The 19,381-nt window shown below is 48.2% G+C and overlaps 1 protein-coding gene across 2 annotated transcripts in view; it reads left to right on the top strand.

Moving 5' to 3' along the window:
• The window catches only part of Hic2 (HIC ZBTB transcriptional repressor 2), a 53,122-nt gene that overhangs the window by 27,379 nt on the left and 6,362 nt on the right, over positions 1–19,381 (top strand). For both annotated transcript variants that reach the window (XM_039088073.2, NM_001105862.2), the window contains one exon: positions 17,264–17,365. In XM_039088073.2, the coding sequence (XP_038944001.1) occupies positions 17,340–17,365 (26 nt within the window). In that variant the 5' untranslated portion in view covers positions 17,264–17,339. The remainder of the gene's footprint in view (positions 1–17,263; positions 17,366–19,381) is intronic.

Below are 19,381 nucleotides of genomic sequence, written 5' to 3'. Positions count from 1 at the left end.
TCCAGTTCAGCAGGAGTCTCTTGAGACTGAGGTTAATACCTTGCTGGGATTGGAGGATAAATAAATGCTTTTGACTTGAGAGCCTATGAGAGCCTTTACTACATGATGTCTGTAGATACTTGAGCTCAGACCAGGGACGGATGGTAGAGAGCCTTTTTCCAAGACACACTGGATTTCTGTTGTAAGCTATGAAATAGCCTGTCCGGATTGTGTGTGCGTGCATATGTGCATGCATGCGTGCGTGTGTGCGTCGGGGAAGGGAGGGGCAAAAGGAGTAAGCTTGCCTAAGGGTTTGGGAACTGAACTGGGAAGGGCCCTAAGGAATAACTGGTCCCTTGAGTCTGTTGGGAGATGGGGGTGGGGAACCTTAGTAAGTTTGGTCCTTTGAAGGCCAGACACTACTACGGTCCAGGAGGGGAGGGAAAGACAGGCCTGGGAAGAGCATGCGGAACTGAGTGGGGAGAATGACCCCATAACACTCCTGGGACCCTCAGAAAGGACACCATAACTGATGAAAGTATTCTTGGTAGAGGGGAAAGAAGCGTGGTTTGGTGCTTGAAGTCTGAGGATCTTATAACCTCCAAGGTGAGAAAGCATGAGTCAGCCACTTACATCTGGGCCAGAAGTTCCTCCTGTTTTTTGTGAGATGGAAATAGGTGTAGGTCTTTGTTTCCTTATTGGGGAACAAAGTAATCTTCTTGTGGGTGAAGTGGGGTATGGGATATGGGCTGCTTCCCAGGTTGCTTTGTCTGTCCTAAGTGAATTCTTGGAGTGGCAAGGACGAAGGGTCCGGATGAGAGGGCTGTTTGCTCCCATGAGTACAGCTGCTAGGCAGTTTTGTGTGGCCAAGGGGCAGCAGGCCTTATTGCTGGCCAACACCTGTGGGTGGACAGATGCTTTGACTGATGGGAAGGACCACTCCCATTCTCATAGTATCGTGCGGTTGAGCCCCGTTGGAATTTTCACCAACCAGCTGAGGACTCCTCCAGGTGAAGGATCCTATGACTGTTCCTGGAAGAGCAAAGGGAGCATGGGACCTGAGACCTCAGGGGCCTTTCCTTATATGGACACAGTGTCTTTACTGCCTGAGATGAGGAACTTGGGCTGCCCATGAGCCTAGCACTGTGTCTTTGTTGTGCTAGACTTAAACCTTGGGCTTTATATTAGGACTCTGGGGAGCTTAGTCCTGGGTTTCCCTGCAGTGAAGCTGGTATGTGGCCAAGTTTAAGAACCATTGCCCTAGCAAGCGGTGTATCTGTTTATAACAGAGCCCAGCAAAGGATTGAGCTGTACGGTTGATTAGAGCATGCTGTTAACTGATTTGGGGGAGCCCAGTGGGGTTGGCAGTTAGCCTCTGGATGAATGGACGTAGCAGATTCTCAGGCAGCAGAGGGACAGGGTGCACAGCAGGGCCTGAGCGTACACTGAGTGCTCTCTGGTGAGTGTACTCTGTGGCGCTACCTCCTTCCCAATACCCTAAGACTCAGTCTCACCCACCCCTGCAAACCAGGCTTTCACACTGCCTGGCCTAGGCTTGGCTGCATTCTTGGGTTCCCATTGGCCTTCGTTGTAACCTGTCAAACCTTCTTTGTTTGTAATAAGTCTCTTACCAGCCCACTTCAGCCCCAGCTGAGAAGAGACATAGGCATCCTTGGGACAGCTGCCTCTTCTTTAGTCTCTTTGCCCTGTTGTCCCTGGGAGAGAACCTGGTCCAGGAGGGTATTTTTGCGTTGCATTTTAGGCAAGATGTGTGAAGCTACTAGTAAAGGGTTGGGAACGTGTGGGTGCTATGCAGGGGTGTGAGAAAGAAGCAGGGCTTCTGGTTGGCTCTGCCTCTGCAGGAGCAGATCAGTGGGCCGTCCTGGTGTTCAGTTTGTGTCTGTTGGGGTTAGGGCAATGATTGATTGTGTGACAGGAGTGTTAAGACCCTCTTGGTGTACTGTCATCTCAGTGTCCTGGATAGGAAGCCTAGGTATAGGCTGTGAATGGATGCTAGGGACACAGGTAGAGGACTTCTGGTAGTGTGCAATGGTGAACAAACCTGAACAAACTACTTTATGGGTCTAACCTGCTAGTTAGTGTACTTGTCTGTGTGCACAAGAGCATGTGTGTTGGTGTTGGGGGGGGGGCTTCCTTGTCTGTACATGTGTGTAACACTGTGCCTAAATTTTTTCTGGGCTGGGAATCAGAACTCCCATGCTTGCTAGACAAACACTAACTGAGCTACAGTCCAACCCTACCCTCTTCCTTTAGTAGGAAGCTGGTGTTGGGTGCACTGGGAGCTTTTCAGAGTTCTTAGCAGAATGCTAGGAAGGCGCTGGTGGAAGAAGGATGGCCATTTCTTCTGAGCCCTTCCCCTTGCACAGCCTTGTGGTAGGCATATTAGGCAGGCCTTTAATCCTCAGAACATGCTGTGCAGTCCTAATCATTTCATCAGCCCCTGTTTTACACATAATTCAGAGATGGTACAGTCACACAGATAGGAAGTGCTCAGGGAAGTTCTAGCAGTGAGCCATGTGTGGTAGCTATGCATACAGTCTGAGGGCACTTTATTCTGAGTGGTACTTGGGCTGGAATACCTCTTTTTCAATATAGGATCTCACTATGTTGCCTTTGGTTGGAACTCCTTATGTAGACCAGGTGGCCTTGAACTCACAGAGCTTGGCCTGCCTCTGCCTCCCAAGAGCTTCAGAGCTGGGATCAAAGGCATTGACCACGGGGCCAGGCACATTATTTTTTTAATTTTTTTTTCTCTTTTCTTTTTTTTGGAGCTGGGGACCACTAAGCTAAATCCCCAACCCCTGAGCTAAATCCCCAACCCCACATTATTTTCTTTGTAAATATTTAAGTGTTTTTTGTTTGTTTGTTGTGTTTTGGAGACAGAATTTCACTATGTATGTAGCCCAGGCTGACCAATATACTGTAACTCAGGCCTCCTCTAACTTGTTTTTTTATTTTAATTTTTTTTTTTTTTGGTTCTTTTTTTCGGAGCTGGGGACCGAACCCAGGGCCTTGGCGCTTCCTAGGCAAGCGCTTTACCACTGAGCTAAATCCCCAACCCCTTCTTTTAATTTTTAAAATTAAAATATTACAGAATTTTCCTCCCTTCTTTCCTCTAATACCTTCCATGGATCCCCCTTCCCCTTTTAAATTCATGGTCTCTGTTTCTTTGTTGCATATGTGTGTGTATAAATATACATGCTCTTATGTATGTGTGTGTCTATAAATATATATGCCCTTATGTTTATGTGTGTGCAAATATATGTGCTCTTATGTGTGTGTGTGTAAATATACGTGCTCTTATGTATATGATTTCAGTGCTCACCACTTGGAGTTTGGGGCTTATCCCTGTGGACAAGTTCTCCCTTTTTCCCCAGTCCTGAGTTGCCCATGGTTCTGTCTCCCAGTGGATCTCCTGAGGTTTTCCCTTCCACAGTAGTATGTCTGTTGGCATTATTTGGGCCCTATTTAGGCAGCCATATTTTTGAGGCATCTAGGAGACAATGTCTTTCAATAGCAGAATTACTGGTCCTCTGGCTTTCTGTGTAGCCCAGGCTGTCCTGGAACTCATTCGTAGACCAGGCTGGCCTCAAATCTAGGGATCTGCCTGCCTCTGCCTCTCCAGTGCTATGATTAGAGGCAAACACTCCCCCTTTTTTGAGACAGGATCTCAATATATAGTCTTTGCTGACCTGGAACGCAGAGAGATCCATCTACCTGCCTCTGCCTCCTGTAGTGCTAGGCTAACACACATGGCCTTAACATGGCCTTAAGCTTTTCTTTTCTTTTCTTTTCTTTTCTTTTCTTTTCTTTTTTTCTTTTTTTCAGAGCTGGGGACAGAACCCAGGGCCTTGCGGTTGCTAGGCAAGGGCTCTACCACTGAGCCAAATCCCCAACCCCTTCTTTTCTTTTTTTTAATATTTTATTTATGTATATGAGTACACTGTCACTGTCTTCAGACACCAGAAACAGGGCATAAGATCCCATTACAGATGGTTATGAGCCACCATATGGTTGCTGAGAATTGAACTCAGGACCTCAAGATGAGCAGTCAGTGCTCTTAAACCACTGAGCCATCTCTCCAGCCCCGCTCCCTGAGGTTTTCTTTGACTTTTTTTTTTAATTTTGTGTGTTTGGGGGGAGTGGAGGAAGAACATGGGCACGTGGGTGTATTTCTGTGGCCTGCAAGTGCAACTCAGAAGGGAACTTACAGGAGCCAAGTCTGTGTGGGTCCCCAGGATTGGACTCAGGTTGTTAAGCTGAGTTCTCCTGCCTATTTCTTAAATTACTTTATATGTGTGAATGTATGATGAGTGTGTGGGTCAGGAGCACCTATGGGAGTTGGCTTTCTCCTACCTTATGGTTTTGGGAATCAAACTTGAATTTGAGAGCATACTCGTTTACCTGACAAGTCATCTTGTTGACCCACAAATGAGATTTTCTTTTTAAAACTGCATTTGATTTTTTTTTTTTTTTATTTTTTTTTAGGGGGAAGGGTGCTGCACATGTGGAGGTCAGAGAACAACTTGAGGAAGTTGATTCTCTTCACTATGGGTTTCAGGATCTAACTCAATATTGGCTGTGGCTGTGGCTCAGTTCAAGTGTAATTGGAGATGGTACTCAAAGCTGAAGGGTTCCTCCACACCAAGGACTAGAAGGCAGTGAAGGCTCCCTGGACCATTTAACTTTAATGACATCCCCTTCTGGGATTTCTGGTCTCTGTTTCATGGTGCCTTTGCTGAGCAACTCACTTCAGGAGAGGGCTTAGGGACAGCCAGTATTGTACTTCAGAGCTTACAGCCCTCCCTTCTAGGAACTTTTTAGTTTCAGCAGTGAGAGGTGCTCAGTCACTGCCACTGGTGGTGTCGAGAGCAGGGTGGGCCTTTGAGAAGATGAGTACAGGGGCTGGAGGAGGATGGGGAAGCAGCCACAACCTTTTGAAAGGACCTCCAGGTAGTCAGCACTGGGCTTGGGTTGCCCTTTGGCTGTGATAAGTCAACCTAAACTCCAGAAGGCCAGGTGTGAGCCTGAGGCAGCCCCATACCGGCTGAGGGGAGAGGGCTGTTTCCAAAGTCCCACATTCCATGCGTGTGTGGACGCTGATAAGGGCAGCACTGCTTGCTTAGCTTGCTTTGGGTAAAGGGGACTTTGACTTCATGCCCCCAGCAGGCAGCTTGCTCATCCACATCCTGCTTCCTGGTCGCACCCTTCCCCCACTGGTCTCTTCCTTGTATCCACAGCCCCAGACCTGAGATTCATGGATGCCATTTCAAACAGTCCTTTCATTCATTTATTTAAAAACTGCTACTCTGAGCTGGCCTATGATGGCACGTGCCTTTAATCTCAGCACTTGGGACACAGTGGCAGACAGATCTCTGAGTCTGAGGCCAGCCTGCTCTACACATTGAGTTTCAGGACAGCCAGCACTATGTGGAGAAGCCCTGTCTCAAAAAAACAAAAGTGTTACTCTAGTTCAATAGAGAACTGAAGTTTTCACCCTTCCTGGTACTGTGATCTTATAATACAGTTCCTCATGTTGTGGTAATCCCCAATCATAAAATTATTTTGTTGCTACCTCATAACTGTAATTTTGTTATGCTACTATAATGAATCATAGTGTGAGAATATCTGATATGTTGGATATCTGATATGGAACCCTCAAAGGAGTTGAGAATCACTGTTCTAACTTTGATCCAGCACTGGAGAGACAGGCAGGTGAGGCTCTTGAGTTCTAGGCTGTCCAAGGTTACATAGTGAAACCCTATCTCAAAGCTTAAACAAGATCATTACACTTTAACATTCCCTAGGAAAGCCCCTTTGCCCAGGATTTTGGCATTTTTGTACATCAGGTCAAACTCTGGCATTTCTTAACCTCTTTGACAAAGTTTCATTCTCCTTGTCTGTGAAATGTGTTGTTACAAATATTTGAACCAGGCGTAGTGGGGTACAGCTTTAATCCCAGCACTTGGGAAGCAGAGGCAAATTAATGTCTGAGTTCGAGGTCATCTTGGTCTACAGAGTGAGTTCCAGGACACAGGGCAGCCAGGGCTACCCAGAGAACCCTGTCTCCAAAAACCAAAACAAATAAACAAAAAGCAAGAAAAAATTCTCAAGACTATATGTCACCTTTCTCACAGGATTGCTTGTAGATTTTGGCCCCTTTTATAATATTTAAGACATTACTGATTTTTGGCCTTAGGAGTTTTGTGTAGTGTGGGGCAGGGACTCAAGTAACTCAGACTAGGTTAGAATTTAGTTTAAAGCCTTGAACTTGTGGTCCTCCTGTGTCTTCCGAGTGCGAGGCTTACAGGCGTGCACTACCGTGCCTAGTTTATTTGGTACCGGGGATGTGCGAGGCTTACAGGCGTGCACTATCATGCCGTGTGAGGCTTACAGGTGTGTACTACTGTGCCTGGTTTATTTGGTACCAGGGATTTAATGCAGGCTCCCGCACTCTAGACAAGTGCTGACCAGCTGACCTTCGTCCTCAGAGCCCTTTTTTTTTTTTTTTTTTTGGTTCTTTTTTTTCGGAGCTGGGGACCGAACCCAGGGCCTTGCGCTTCCTAGGTAAGCGCTCTACCACTGAGCTAAATCCCCAGCCCCCTCAGAGCCCTTTTTGTTGTTGCTTTTTTTTTTTTTTTTTTCCGGAGCTGGGGATCGAACCCAGGGCCTTGCGTTTGCTAGGCAAGTGCTCTACCCCTGAGCTAAATCCCCAACCCCTGCTTTTTTTTTTTCTAATGTATTTATTTTACGTGAATGCTCTGTCTGCATGTACACCTGCATACCAGAAAAGGGCATTAGATCATATAATAGATGGTTGTGAGCCACCATGTGGTTGCTGGGAACTGAACTCAGGAGCTCTGGAAGAGCAGTCAGTGCTCTTAACTGCTGAGCCATCTCTCCAGCCCTCTTTTTTGTTTTTTTGAGACAGAATTCCTCTGTGTGTAGTCTGTAGTGCTGGCTGTACTGGGATTCACTATGTAGACCAGACTGGCCAGGAACGCACAGAGATCATCCTGCCTCTTTCTTCCTTCTTCCCCCGGAGCAATGGGATTAAATATGTGTATCACCACACCTGGTCATAGCCACTGTTTAAGGTTGTCTGTTACACACGTCTTTAGTGTTCTCTTGTTAGCCAGAACAGAGGTTCAGTCTGTCTTGTGCCCAGGAGACAATCCCAAGACTGAGTGTAAATTCCTATTCCCACATGCACATCTTTGAATATTCAGAGTGGTCAGTGGGCAGAATACAAGCCTCTGTAGAAGACTTGAGTACAAGATTGGGCCTGCGTGTGTTCGTAGTGTTAGACAAACTTTCAAACTTAGGGAGACTGACATTCATTTATGAACTGAGTGAGCCGTCCTAAAGAAAATACTGATTGCCTGTGGTACATTTGAACATTCAAGTGAATATTGTTATAATTTTGGGAAACTTGTATCCATGATTGTGGGCTGAGCACAAGATTTCTTTGCTGAGAAGATCACTTAGTTGGCAAAGTGCTAGACATGCAGTTGTAAGGACCTGAGTTAGATTTTTAGCATACATAGAAGAAGCTGAACATAGTGGTGTGTGCTTGGTGCTTGCAATCCTAGTCCTGGGAGACAGAATACTGAACACCACACTCTAGATCTCAGTGAGATCCAGTCTAGGTAAGGTGGACAGCTGTGCAGGAAATGCCTCAGAGCTCACGTGTGCTCTCTCGCTCTCTCTCCCTCTCTCTCCCTCTCCCTCTCTCCCTCTCTCTCTCTCTCTCTCTCTCTCTCTCTCTCTCTCTCTCTCGCTCGCTCGCTTGTGCGCGCGCGCGCGCACACACACACACACACACGTTGGATAAGATAAAGAGCATTATTAACTCATGGTGGTGTGATGTCTAGAAGGACTAACTGGCTTCAGCAAACCCCTGTGGTGTACATCTGTCATCTCATTTATTTGGGATGCTAAAATAGGATCTTCAGTTTAGATCCAGCCTGGGGACAGAAAAAGGCAGGCAAGAGCTAGGCGTGTAATCCCAGCACCTAGGTGGAGGAGTCAGGGGAATCAAGAATTTGCTGCCAGCCTGGGCTATATGAGACCATGTCTCAAAAAATAAAACAAAAAACAAAAGCATCTCAAAGACTATTCTGACCTTCTTAACCGAGTCCTGATCAATGGGACTAGGGCGGGTGGGAGGGGAGGCACAAACAGAAGTGCTTCAGCAAATGCTGGTGTTAGGTGAGGATTGGAAGGAAGGTGAGGGACCCAGAGGAAGGAGTCACTGATTGGAGGGTTTGGCCTGTGGGCTTCTCATGACATTTCAGAAGGATGAGGTGGGCGCAGCACCCCTCAGGGAAGAGTTGAGTCTAGGCTGAGCTTGGGCTTTAAGGGAAGTGGCAGTTGGGGGAGCGACTTGATGCACGTTTAAGGTAACAGGATGAATTGTATTCCTCAAGTCAGAGGAGAGAGGGCTTCAGTGCTCTGTGTGTGCTTTTGTGAAGGGGCCTCAGGGGAGGGTGTTTTTTAGGTGTGGGTTAATTTTTTCCTTTTTTAAATTAGAAGTACACTTATTGTGTGTATTGTGTGTGTGGTCCCTGGCTTGGAGGTGAGAGACCAGCTTGAGAAGGTGGTTCTTTCTCCCATGTGGGATCCGTTGAGGTCAGAAAGCACCTTTAGCCGTTGAGATCATTTGCTGCCTCTTGTTTGCCAGGCTTGGGATGGAACCTTGGCTGGGCAAACAGTGTACTTAGACTGGATCTTAGGAAGAGGATACCTGTAAAGTTAGGCATACCTGCTCTCCACATATATGACAGTTTGGCTTTTCCTTAGGGCAGGGTGATGCTTCCTGTATGGTCTCCAGTGGGACTGGAATCTTCTAATCCCCTCCCCCATTGTTAATAGGGTTGAGTAATGTTGGAGCCCCTGTGCTGGGTCCGCAGTGTGGAGCTGTTTTGGGATTTTATACAGAGTAGTCTCAGCTTCCTAGGAAGTTAGGATCTTATTACAATGGTGTAGTCGGACGGTGTGAGTTGTGTACCACAGCAGAGTTAGTAGTGGAAAGCCTGCTGAGATTGAAGCTCTTCCTGTGTCACGGAAGAAGCAGCCCTCACCCCAGCTTCTGGACAGGTGCATTTCTTCATGGCTCACTCTTGTCCTACAGGAGTTGCTCCCCCCTGCATCTGTCTGGACCCTGAGACGTGAGGTGGCTTGTTGGAGTTAGTTGGTCTTCTGTTCACACAGCGGTGGCAGTGCTGGGTGCACTCCAGAGACTGAAGTGTGGTGCTGCCTCATGGGTCTTCCCTTTCTAGCAGCCGTCTTTCACAGTTGAGTTGTGTTGCTCCAGGAAGAGAAAGCCCTGCTCATTTTACCTTCTGTCCCTAAATCCCCTCGCCCAAAGCTAACCCTTTCCACAATGTGCTTCTTTTATGTCCCTAGCTCTCTGTTGACTCCTAAGGCTTGTATCACCAAGACCAGCTTTATTTGTTTGTTTATTTGTTTGTTTTCTTTTTTTCTTCTTTTTTTTGGAGCTGGGGACCGAACCCAGGGCCTTGCGCTTGCTAGGCAAGCACTCTACCACTGAGCTAAATCCCCAACCCCATGTTCGTTTTCTTTTTAATGGGTGTTTTGCTTTCAAGTATGTGTGTGTACCGTGTTGTGCTTGGTGCCTACGTAGGTCAGAAAGGGAGCATTAGATTGCCTGGAACTGGAAATGGTTGTAAGTTACCACAAGGGTTCTGGGAGTTGAAATTGAATCCTCTATAAGAATAAGTGTTTTAACCCCTCACCCATCTCTCCAGCCACTAAATTTATTTTGCCCTTTATTATTTGTTTGTGTATGGATGTGCCCACACGGGCACAGGTGCCTTCAGAGAAGCACAGGTACCTTCAGGGAGCAGAGGTGTTGAAGCTCCCTGAAGTGGGAGTCATGGGCATTTGTGAGCTCTGTGAAGTGGGTGCTGGGAATAGAATCTGGAGGTCTTCTGGAAGAGCAGCAATCACGTACTGCTGAGGTAGCTTTCCAGCTCTTATTCTGCGTTTTGAGACAGAGTCTTTCATTGAGTTCCTAGGCAGGCCTTAAACTTGTGATCCTCCTGCCTCGGTTTCCTGAGTGTCTGGGATCACAGACCTGTGCACCAGGCTCCCTCTTAAAAAGTTAGTTAATTTTAAGACATGATTTTGTTGTGTAACTAGTGTCAAGCTCAGTCCCAGCCTGCCTCTGCCCTCCTGAGTGCTGGGGCAGTTCTTGGGTTCTTTCAGTTTTTGAGGCATTGTTTCACGTAGTGCAGTTTGGCCTTGAACTACCTTGCCGCAGGGGTTGGCCTAGAACCCAGGATCCTCCTCCCACCTTGGCCTCTGATTGCTGGGATTATAGGCATTTGGCACTGTGCCAGGTGGCTTCCTGGCACTCAAACCCTGGGCTTTGTACATATTAGGCAACTTTTCTAACTAAGCCATATTCCTGCCTCTCTATTGGGCTTCTGGGATTAGTCTTGCTCTTATCAGTCTTTACCCTCTTTAAAGACGCTAGTGGCTCAGTGAGTATAGGTGTGCATATATGCACATATTAGACACATGAACACCATGTACAATGTACATACAGCATTCATGCACACATACGACACAAGCACATTAAAATCACCATAATCTTTTCGTCCGGGGAAACAGTCCTCAGTCCTTGTTTGGTTAATTAAATTCCATCATTATGGGCCAGAAGTTAAGAGCACTGGTTGCTTTTCAAGGAAACTCGGGCTCCATTTGTAAGACCCACCCAGGTGGCAGCTCATATCTGTTATAGCACTCTCCCCTGCCTCTGTGGGCATCAGGCATTCTTGTACCGCACAGACAGACATGCAGCAAAATTCCCATTCCCGTAAGATAATTTTTGCCATTGGTGGCACATGTCTTTCATTCCAGCATTCAGGAGGTAGAAGCAGGCAAAACTCTTGAGTTCAAGGCCACAGAGAAAAGAAACCTTGTCTCCATCCATCCATCCATCCATCCATCCATCCATCCATCCATCCACCCACCCATCCAAGACAAGGCCTCTTATGTAGCCCTGGCTGTACTGGAACTCACTATTTTGACCAGATTGGCCTTAAAACCATAGAGATCTACTTCTCTCTATTGGGATTAAAGGTGCATGTGCCACCATTTACAGGATTTGAAAAAAAAAATACACCATTCCTTTCTGATGGGATTTTTGGACTCTGTTTTGCTGATTCTCATGCAGTGTACCATCTCAAGTTTGTCCCAGTCAGAGGTCACAGTCATGGGTAGTATCTGTTTGGGGTGCTGCTTGTTTTGGGGTCTTTGAGGTAGGCTTTCACTCTGTAGTACAGGCTTACCTCAGATTTGTGCTGATGGCTTCAGACTCTCCGTGCTAGATCTGTAGGCATGTGCCGCCATGTGTAGTCTCACCTTGGCTTTTACCAGTGAGTGACCAGTGAGTGAAGCAACTCTGTCTTTGGAAGACACCTACATAGAAAGGTGTTTTATAGAGTGGAACTTGTCAGGTATTTTATTTTACTTGAGCTCCTACTTGATTTAATACTTCGTTGGCTGCTAGGGTTGGTTTTAGGGAAGTAGGAGTCTTGTCTCCCAGAGCCTTGGGCTACTACGTACGTGGCTGCCTAGTGACTCAGCTGTGACATTCACCTCCCTCTGGGGTTCAGTTATCTCAGTTGAAGGATGTCCTCAGGCAGAGGAGATGGTGTGATAGTCCATCCAGCTGGGTGGCCCGGGCTTCCTGGTGCCCTTTCGACTCCTTGCCTGTGGAATTCCTACTCACACTGTGCTGTCCTGCTGTCCTTTACTTCTTGTTTTAGTGCTGGAGATGGAACTCACAGTTTCTTTCATGCCAGGCATGTCCTGTACCAGTGAACTGCACTCCCTTGCCTGCACAGCCTCTTTTCTTTCTCCTTTTAAAAACATGTGGTTTTTTTTTTTTTTTGTTTGTTTGTTTTTTTTTTTTTTTTTTTTTTTTGGTTCTTTTTTTTTGGAGCTGGGGACCGAACCCAGGGCCTTGCGCTTGCTAGGCAAGCGCTCTACCACTGAGCTCAATCCCCAACCCCTAAAAAAAAACATGTGTTTAACCAGTGGTGGTGCTGGTGACTTTAATCCAACTTCAATCACAGCACTTGGGAATCAGAAGCAGGCGGACGGATGGATCTCTGGGAGTTTGAGGCCAGCTTGGTTAAATGGTTAACATGGTTCTAGGATAGGCAGGTCTACATGGTGAGACCGTGTGTGTTTGTGTGTGTGTGTGTGTGTGTGTATGTGTGTGTGTGTGCGCGCGTGTGTGTTCTCCTTGCCTGTGCAGAAGTGTACACAGTACATCTGTAAGTGAGAGGATAGTTTTTTTTGTTTTTTGTTTTTTTTTTTTTTTTTTTTTTTTGGTTCTTTTTTTTTTGGAGCTGGGGACCGAACCCAGGGCCTTGCGCTTCCTAGGCAAGCGTTCTACCACTGAGCTAAATCCCCAGCCCCGAGAGGATAGTTTTTGTAGCAGTCATTGTTGTACTATCACTTGGGCCCTGCCTATAAAACTCAGTTGGTCAAGCATGACTGCATGTGCTGAGCCATTTCCCCAGCCTGAGCCTCTTCTCTAAACAGAGCACATGGCCCAGGAACACCCCGTATCTTTAGTTACAGTCACAGACGAGGATGCCCATGGTATCGGTGCTGGGCTTCAGCTTGTAGGCCCACACAGTCACCAGCTTTTGGACTTGCTGACTTGGGAAATGTGTCGTCTTCCTTTGGAGGCTTTGTCTTCCATCTGCCGCAGGTCCCTGAGTATTTGTTATGAGCGCAGGTCCCTGAGTACTTGTTATGAGCGCAGGTCCCTGGGCTTCCTAAGAAGTGGGAAGCTCATGCTCTAGCCAGGCCATCTCATACCGAAGCGTGCTACATCTCCAGGGACCACATCACCCAGGAACTCTTGGGTGGGTGGTTAAAGGTGCTTGTCGGTAAGCCTAACGTCTTGAGTTTGATCCCAGGGAGCCAAGTGTTTGAAGGAGAGAACCAGCTTCCACAAGTTGTCATCTTATATCCATATATATGCTGTGGCCTGCTCATGTGCCCCTCCCTATGAAATGAATGAATGAATCTAAGAAGGATGTAGATTCTCAGTGGCATGTGTATAGTGGGCCTTAGTACCTATGTTCCAAAGACTCACAGCACTGCCGCTGCTGCTCCTCACCATACTCAGGAGCAGGAAGATGGAGGAGAGGCATGGCGAGACGGTGGGTGGCGCTCAACTTGCCCTGTCCTGCCTCCTGCATTCTCACCCCATACAGGGTTGTGCTTTTGAGACAAGGCCTCACTGTAGCCCTGATTGTCCTGGGCCTCCGAGAGACCTCCGTGCCTTTGCTGTTCCTTGTGCTGGCATCAAAGGCATGCACCTGGCCCCTGAAGTCCCACTTTTACATGGTCTAGGGGAAATCTTTTTCCCTTGATTTTGCTTTGTTTGTTAGCTCCTGTTGTATTGCAAGTAATGTTTTTGTTTAAATAATAACTCATTATGAGCTCAAATTATTATTTCATTGCAAGGGGATTCATCTGTCCTCAACTAGAGTGGCTTAGAATTGGAGCTCACCAGGGCAGATGTAGCAGGGAATATCCTCATTCTAGCTCTTGTTGGCTCTCATGACAGGGGATGAACAGGTGGGGCTGTGCTTTTGAGGGCACAGAGTCTGGTGTGATGGTGCTATATTGTGCATCTCTCCAGACCTGCCTTGTGGCATCCCGCCCTCTGTGCTTTCTTATCGTGATGGTTACCTATAGTGATGGTTACCTATAGTGATGGTTACTTGCCTAGGGAGTAGCATGCTTGGGCAGGTGGTCTGGATCCAGGCAGTTCTCAGCTTTGAGTAGACAACAAGAAGTTTTAATAGGGCCCTCAAACATTTCAGGATAGACTAGGAAAAGCTTCATTCATTCTCCTCTATGTGCTATAGAGCTGCTTTTAGAGTTGGAAGAGGAGGAGGAGGAGGAAGAAGAGTCTAGTCTTGGTCTCTGATCACATCACCTATGTTCTTAGTAGAAGCTGAGAATTGCATTTCGTAGAAACTGGCAAGAAGAGGGCTGGGCTCTTGGCATTTGAAGTGCCTATTGCTTTCCAGGATGATGGTTTGGGAGAGAGCCAGGCGTGGCTGGCTAGCATCCAGGTCTGGGCTAAATAATTTGGCTGGGCTTGCCCAGAGCAATGAGCCCCACCCGCTATCAAGTCCAAACCTAAAGGGCAGGAGGTCACCATATCTGGCTAGGAATATTAGAGAAGTAGCAAGCCCTGCCCAGCTCTAATGCTGGCTAGATGGCAGCTCACTTTCCCCTCCTGGTGGAGGTAATAGACCTGTACCCTCACAGTGAGGAGGTTAGAGCATTAGAGCAGGCAGGTGGTGGGGAAGTGGTGTTTTGTTTTGTGATGCTGGGTTTGAACCCAGGGCCTAACATAAGCCCAGCAAGCACCCTACCAGTGAGGTAGATTTCAAGGCCGCCAGAGTGGGAGGGAAAGGAGCCCAGTTTCCCAAACAGCTCTATAGTTAGAGGGCCTTTCTGAGAGAGGAAGGTTAACCACAGCCCCCTCCCAAGTCAGGTTTTAGATCCTCACTGTTACCTATGTATGCTTTTCTGTGGGCAAGTTGCTTAACCCCCAAGGAGCCTTATCTGCAGCTGGAGGTAGAGATAATGGTACTCATAAGCCTGTGGCAGACCTGTTCAGTCACTGCACAGCCCCCCCCCCCCCCCCCCCCCCCCGTCTTACTTGGGCAGAGGCAACTTGTAGGGACTGTGGTAGAAGGCCAGGGTTTCATAGAGGAGTCAGGACAGGTCAGAATTGGATGGAATCTTTTTTTTTTTTTTTTTTTTTTTTTTTTTTTTTGGTTCTTTTTTTGGAGCTGGGGACTGAACCCAGGGCCTTGCGCTTCCTAGGCAAGTGCTCTACCACTGAGCTAAATCCCCAACCCCAGTTGGATGGAATCTTAAGTTTGTGACTGTGTCTGCCATAGTTAGGCCCTGGCCTGGGCATTGGGAATCTTCTAGATCCTCAGTTGCTTGGTCTCTTTCAGAAAGTCCATGTGGGGTGAGCCCAGACGTGGCTCTAGTTGGATGTGCTTAAATCTCTGGGGTATGGAAGGTACCTAGTGGTTGTGACTTGTTCATCAGTGTTCCTGTCTCACCCAGGCCCTCTCACCTGGTCATGGCACTTGGGATGACGGATGTGGTGGAAGAAACTCCTTGGGGTGAGCCAGGCAGGAGCTTTCTCAGTCCACAAGTATGCCTACTTAGCAGTCAGTGGCTGCCAAGGGGAAGGCAGGATGTGAGGGTTTGCCCCCTTTCCTGGCCTTTCCCCTTTTCACCAGGCCTCCTGGCTGGGTGTAAAGCAGAGGAATTCCAGTCCAGGTGCCCTGGGATGCCTCCAGGAGGGTTCATTCCTGCCTGAGGGGATCAGGCATTGAGTAGAAAGGGTGAGGAGTATCATGTGGCTTGAAACCACACCCTGAGTCTGGGCCTCTCTCTGTGGGCCTGGAGTCCTCTTATCCTAGAAGCTGGGCTAGCAGCCTGGTGTGTAAAGGGAGTCACAAGAGGCTCCATAACCAGACCAGTACTGACCGTGAGCCTCTGGAGACCGAAGCATTAGGAAAGGTGGGTGTCTGGGCTGATTTTGGGCGTACTTTTTGGAAGGGGTACAGTGGAGACTTTCTCAGTTTTCTACTTAAGCAAGAATCACTTTTATCTTAAAATCTTTCTCAATTCTTAAGACTGGGCCATAATAATGCTGTCCTGTCCCATTGTAGGGAACAGAGAAGAGAAGCCTTCACTGTCCTTGAGGCTTCCTGGACACTAGCTTTCTCAGCAGGATTCTGGAGTCAGGAGGTGGTGGTACAGACAGTGGGAAGCCGGACCCTGTCTTCTGTCATTTTCATTAGCCACTTGAATGCAGTGTGTTTAGGCAGGGAAGTGGGGTTACTGAATACTGAGATTGTGGGTACGTGGGGGAAGGGAGGGTCTCCCTGAAGAACTGTGTTGTGTTGTGTTGTTGCTTTGACTGTCTCTGGAGAGACACCAGCAGTGGTGCCCAGTGAGAGAGGAGCCAGGAGTGACAAGAGTCTGTGTCGCTGTGTGCCCATTCTGCCCATGCAAGCCCGCACTGACTTATGTTGTTTGCCTTTTGTAGAACTTGATGTGAGTGACTTCGTCAGCCTTGAACACAGAGATCAGGATTTGGCAAGTGCTGTGGCAAAAGGCTAGTTTAGGCTGAGGTGTCTGGCTGCCTAACTTGGGTTTAATGGCTCGCTGGTTCATTTTGCCAGTTTTCTTGACTGTTCGTCTCTGTCCATTGCCCTCGTGGGTGACCAGCTCGTGAGAAACTCGGAGCTCCAGAGCTGGTTCTTTGTTCTGTGTGACCTTTGGGTTGATGAGCCTGCTCTGAAATGGGAGCTGCTTCTAGGGCTGGAGACACAGCTGAGCCTGAAGCTGAGGACTGAGGCCTCTCAGCCTAAGGTCTATACTCCAGATCTGGTCACATTCCTGAGGACCTGTCCTCTGGCGCTAGGGATGGTGTGGGGGAAGGGAAGGCTGTCAGAGATGGTTCCTGGCTGCTGCAGGCCCCTCCTGCTCCTGCTTGTTCCAGGGGATACCAGGCTGCTGTTCTGTATGGGGTACAGGGATCCAGAACCTCAAGATTCCTCCTCCAGTAGAACCCAGAGTGGGGGTGGTTGGGAGTGCCCCTCACCTGGGGCTGTTGGCTGTTGTGCTGGGTTGAGCCTGTAGACAGAAGAACCTTGTTGCCGAGGAAAGAAGGGGAAGGAGGCAGTGGAGTCAGATTGGCTCTTATAAATAGCCCTTCCACAAGTGGCTCTGGTTTTGACCTTTTGTTATGTAAATATGGCTAGCCTTGCCCTAGTCTGACAGCCACCTGTGTCTTGCCTTTAGCCTCCCAAGATGCCCCCCCCAATTCCTTTTTTCTTTTTTTCTTTCTTCTTCCTTTTTTAAAGATAGGAACCCTCTTACATAGAGCAGGCTGGCTTTGAATTTACAGATACCCATCTGCCTCTGGGAGTGCTGGGATTAGAGGCAGGGGGCATGTACAGTGTGGTTTAGGGGTTACATAATGCCATCTAGCTGCTCATACCTGATACAAGGTCTGCTTCCCCCCACCCCCACCCCCCTCTCTCTGGTCATTTTTACTCTTGCTTTGTTGCCTCTGGTTTTTGTGGACCTCTTTGGGAGTAGAGACCCTCCTGCTCGCCCTCCTCTCTCCATCCCTCACTGATGCCTGCCTTCTTTTCTCCAGGTAACCAGGCTTTGATGCACCCTCAGGAAGTCTGTGTGCTCAAGGAGGCCACCCCCGCCCGCCGGCTGCTGCTCACATGGTTTCTGGGCCCCTGGCACTCCGGTAGGCCTGGGAGGGGATCACCACCGCTTCCCAGCTGGGGCTTTCTGGGTCTCCTACAGCTTCGCAGTGTACATTCTGTCCTGGCCCTCAGAATTGAGGCTGTTACACGTGTACAGTGCAGACAGGCAGATGTGGGCTGTCTAGGACTTGCGGCCCAGGCCTTGCGCATATATAGCTTGTGTTTCTCTTGCTAGGCCCGAGGTTCCAGATATTATTACTGGCATTGCTGGGCCTGATACACAGGGCCTGGTGTGGAAATCATACCTTAGGTTCTTTGTTTCTCCCTAGCTCGGAGAGAAGGTTCGCTTTCCTTCTTCTCCAGCCTCTCAGTATCGCACTGATGTGCTTCAGCTGTTGTGGGCAAGGGGCTCTGGCAGGTGCTTTCTGCAGGGCTGAGTGCTAGCATTCCTGTAACGTTTCTGTTGACTCACGGTACGCTGGGTTGTTAGTTTCCTTTTCTGAACAGGGCAGATGTTGGGCTGAAGAGAACTTTTTTCCAAGGGAGGGGAGGGAGGGGAGAGAGGGGGCATAGCAGGCCCACCCCAGTGGAAAGGGCAGGACATTTGGGGTGGTAGTGAGCTTCAGACTAGTTCAGCTGTGTGGAAACCAGGCATGGTATGCACAGCATTCATTCAATACTGGTGCCTGGGAGGCAGAGGAAGGGCAATTTCTTGTGAGTGGAGGCCACACATCAACTTCCAGACCCAGAAGTGCTCCAGAGGTGAGATCCTGTCTCAAAGAAAGAAAGAAATTGGACCTTGAGTTGGAGGCCCATAGTTCTCTGTTTAAGCTACCGGAGCCCCCAAGCCTTTGCTGTGGGCCCTGATGCTACAGAGCTGGTGGGCAGTGGTGTCTCCATGGCTTGTGGCCTCAGGAAACATTGGGTCTCTTTGGCATTGGCGTGGCCCATGCTGTTTGTTGGGTGGAAGTCAAGGCTGGTCATGTGGAGTCAAGAGTGCAGCTGAGGTCTGCTTCTGACCTCCTGGGGCCTTTGATATACTTTGCCACCCTTGTTCGCCTGGAGAACTCTTTGGAGTTTTCTCTGTACAGGTGGGCAGTGTGCCTGGATCCCACCTGGGCACACTGTTGCTCTGCTGACAGATTCCCTTGAAGACCATAGGCATCTGTGCGTTTATTACTTAGCCACTGCAACTAGAGTCTACGTAGCCTGCATGGAAGGGCCAGCTTGCGGCTGCCTTTCCCCGACTCCAGAGGGCAAACAGTCTTTCCTAGAAAGGGCACAAGGCCCATGAGGTTCACAGGCCCAGTGTCTCTATACTTCTGGATATAGTGAGTGAGCTTGTAAGGACTCAACTTATGGAGAGAGGATACAGTGTCTGGGTCAGGACCAGGGGTTAGCAAATGAGAATGCCTTGCCTGCCTGCCTGCCTGCCTGGGGGGTGTTTGAAAGGCATCCCAGGGTAGAACACGGCTGTGGCCAGAGGCCAGCAAAGGAATTTGGTTTGGTTCATAGGTTGGTTTTGGGGGTTTTGGTTGTTTCTTGGTTGTTTGGGGTTTGTTTTTTGTTTTTGTTTTTTGAGTTTTTGCCTTTTCATCTTTTAAATTTTAACTTTTTTTTTTTTTTTTTGGTTCTTTTTTTCGGAGCTGGGGACCGAACCCAGGGCCTTGCGCTTCCTAGGCAAGTGCTCTACCACTGAGCTAAATCCCCAACCCCAATTTTAACATTTTAGTTTAAGAAAATTACACATACACAAAAAAAATCTGGAAATGTTGGAAGACCAGTCCTGTGGGTTTGCAAGCCTAGGCAGAACTGGCCAGCTTATACGTGACCCTACTGTGTTAGAGGGGCATGTGCCCTCCGACCTCCATAGACACCTGCCAGTCATTTTTGTAGGTTCTCCTTGTGACCTCTGACCTGTGATGACTTCTTTCATAACTGAAGGAGTAACTGAAGGAGTAGCAAAGGAAAATTCAAACCCCATTAACATTTTTAGATTTATTTTATGTAAATGAGTGTTTTGTATGTATATAATTGCCTGCAGAGTTAATAAGAGG

This window comes from Rattus norvegicus, chromosome 11 (assembly GCF_036323735.1).
Source record: "Rattus norvegicus strain BN/NHsdMcwi chromosome 11, GRCr8, whole genome shotgun sequence".
NCBI lineage: Eukaryota > Metazoa > Chordata > Mammalia > Rodentia > Muridae > Rattus > Rattus norvegicus.
This window is presented reverse-complemented; position numbering and strand designations above follow the sequence as displayed.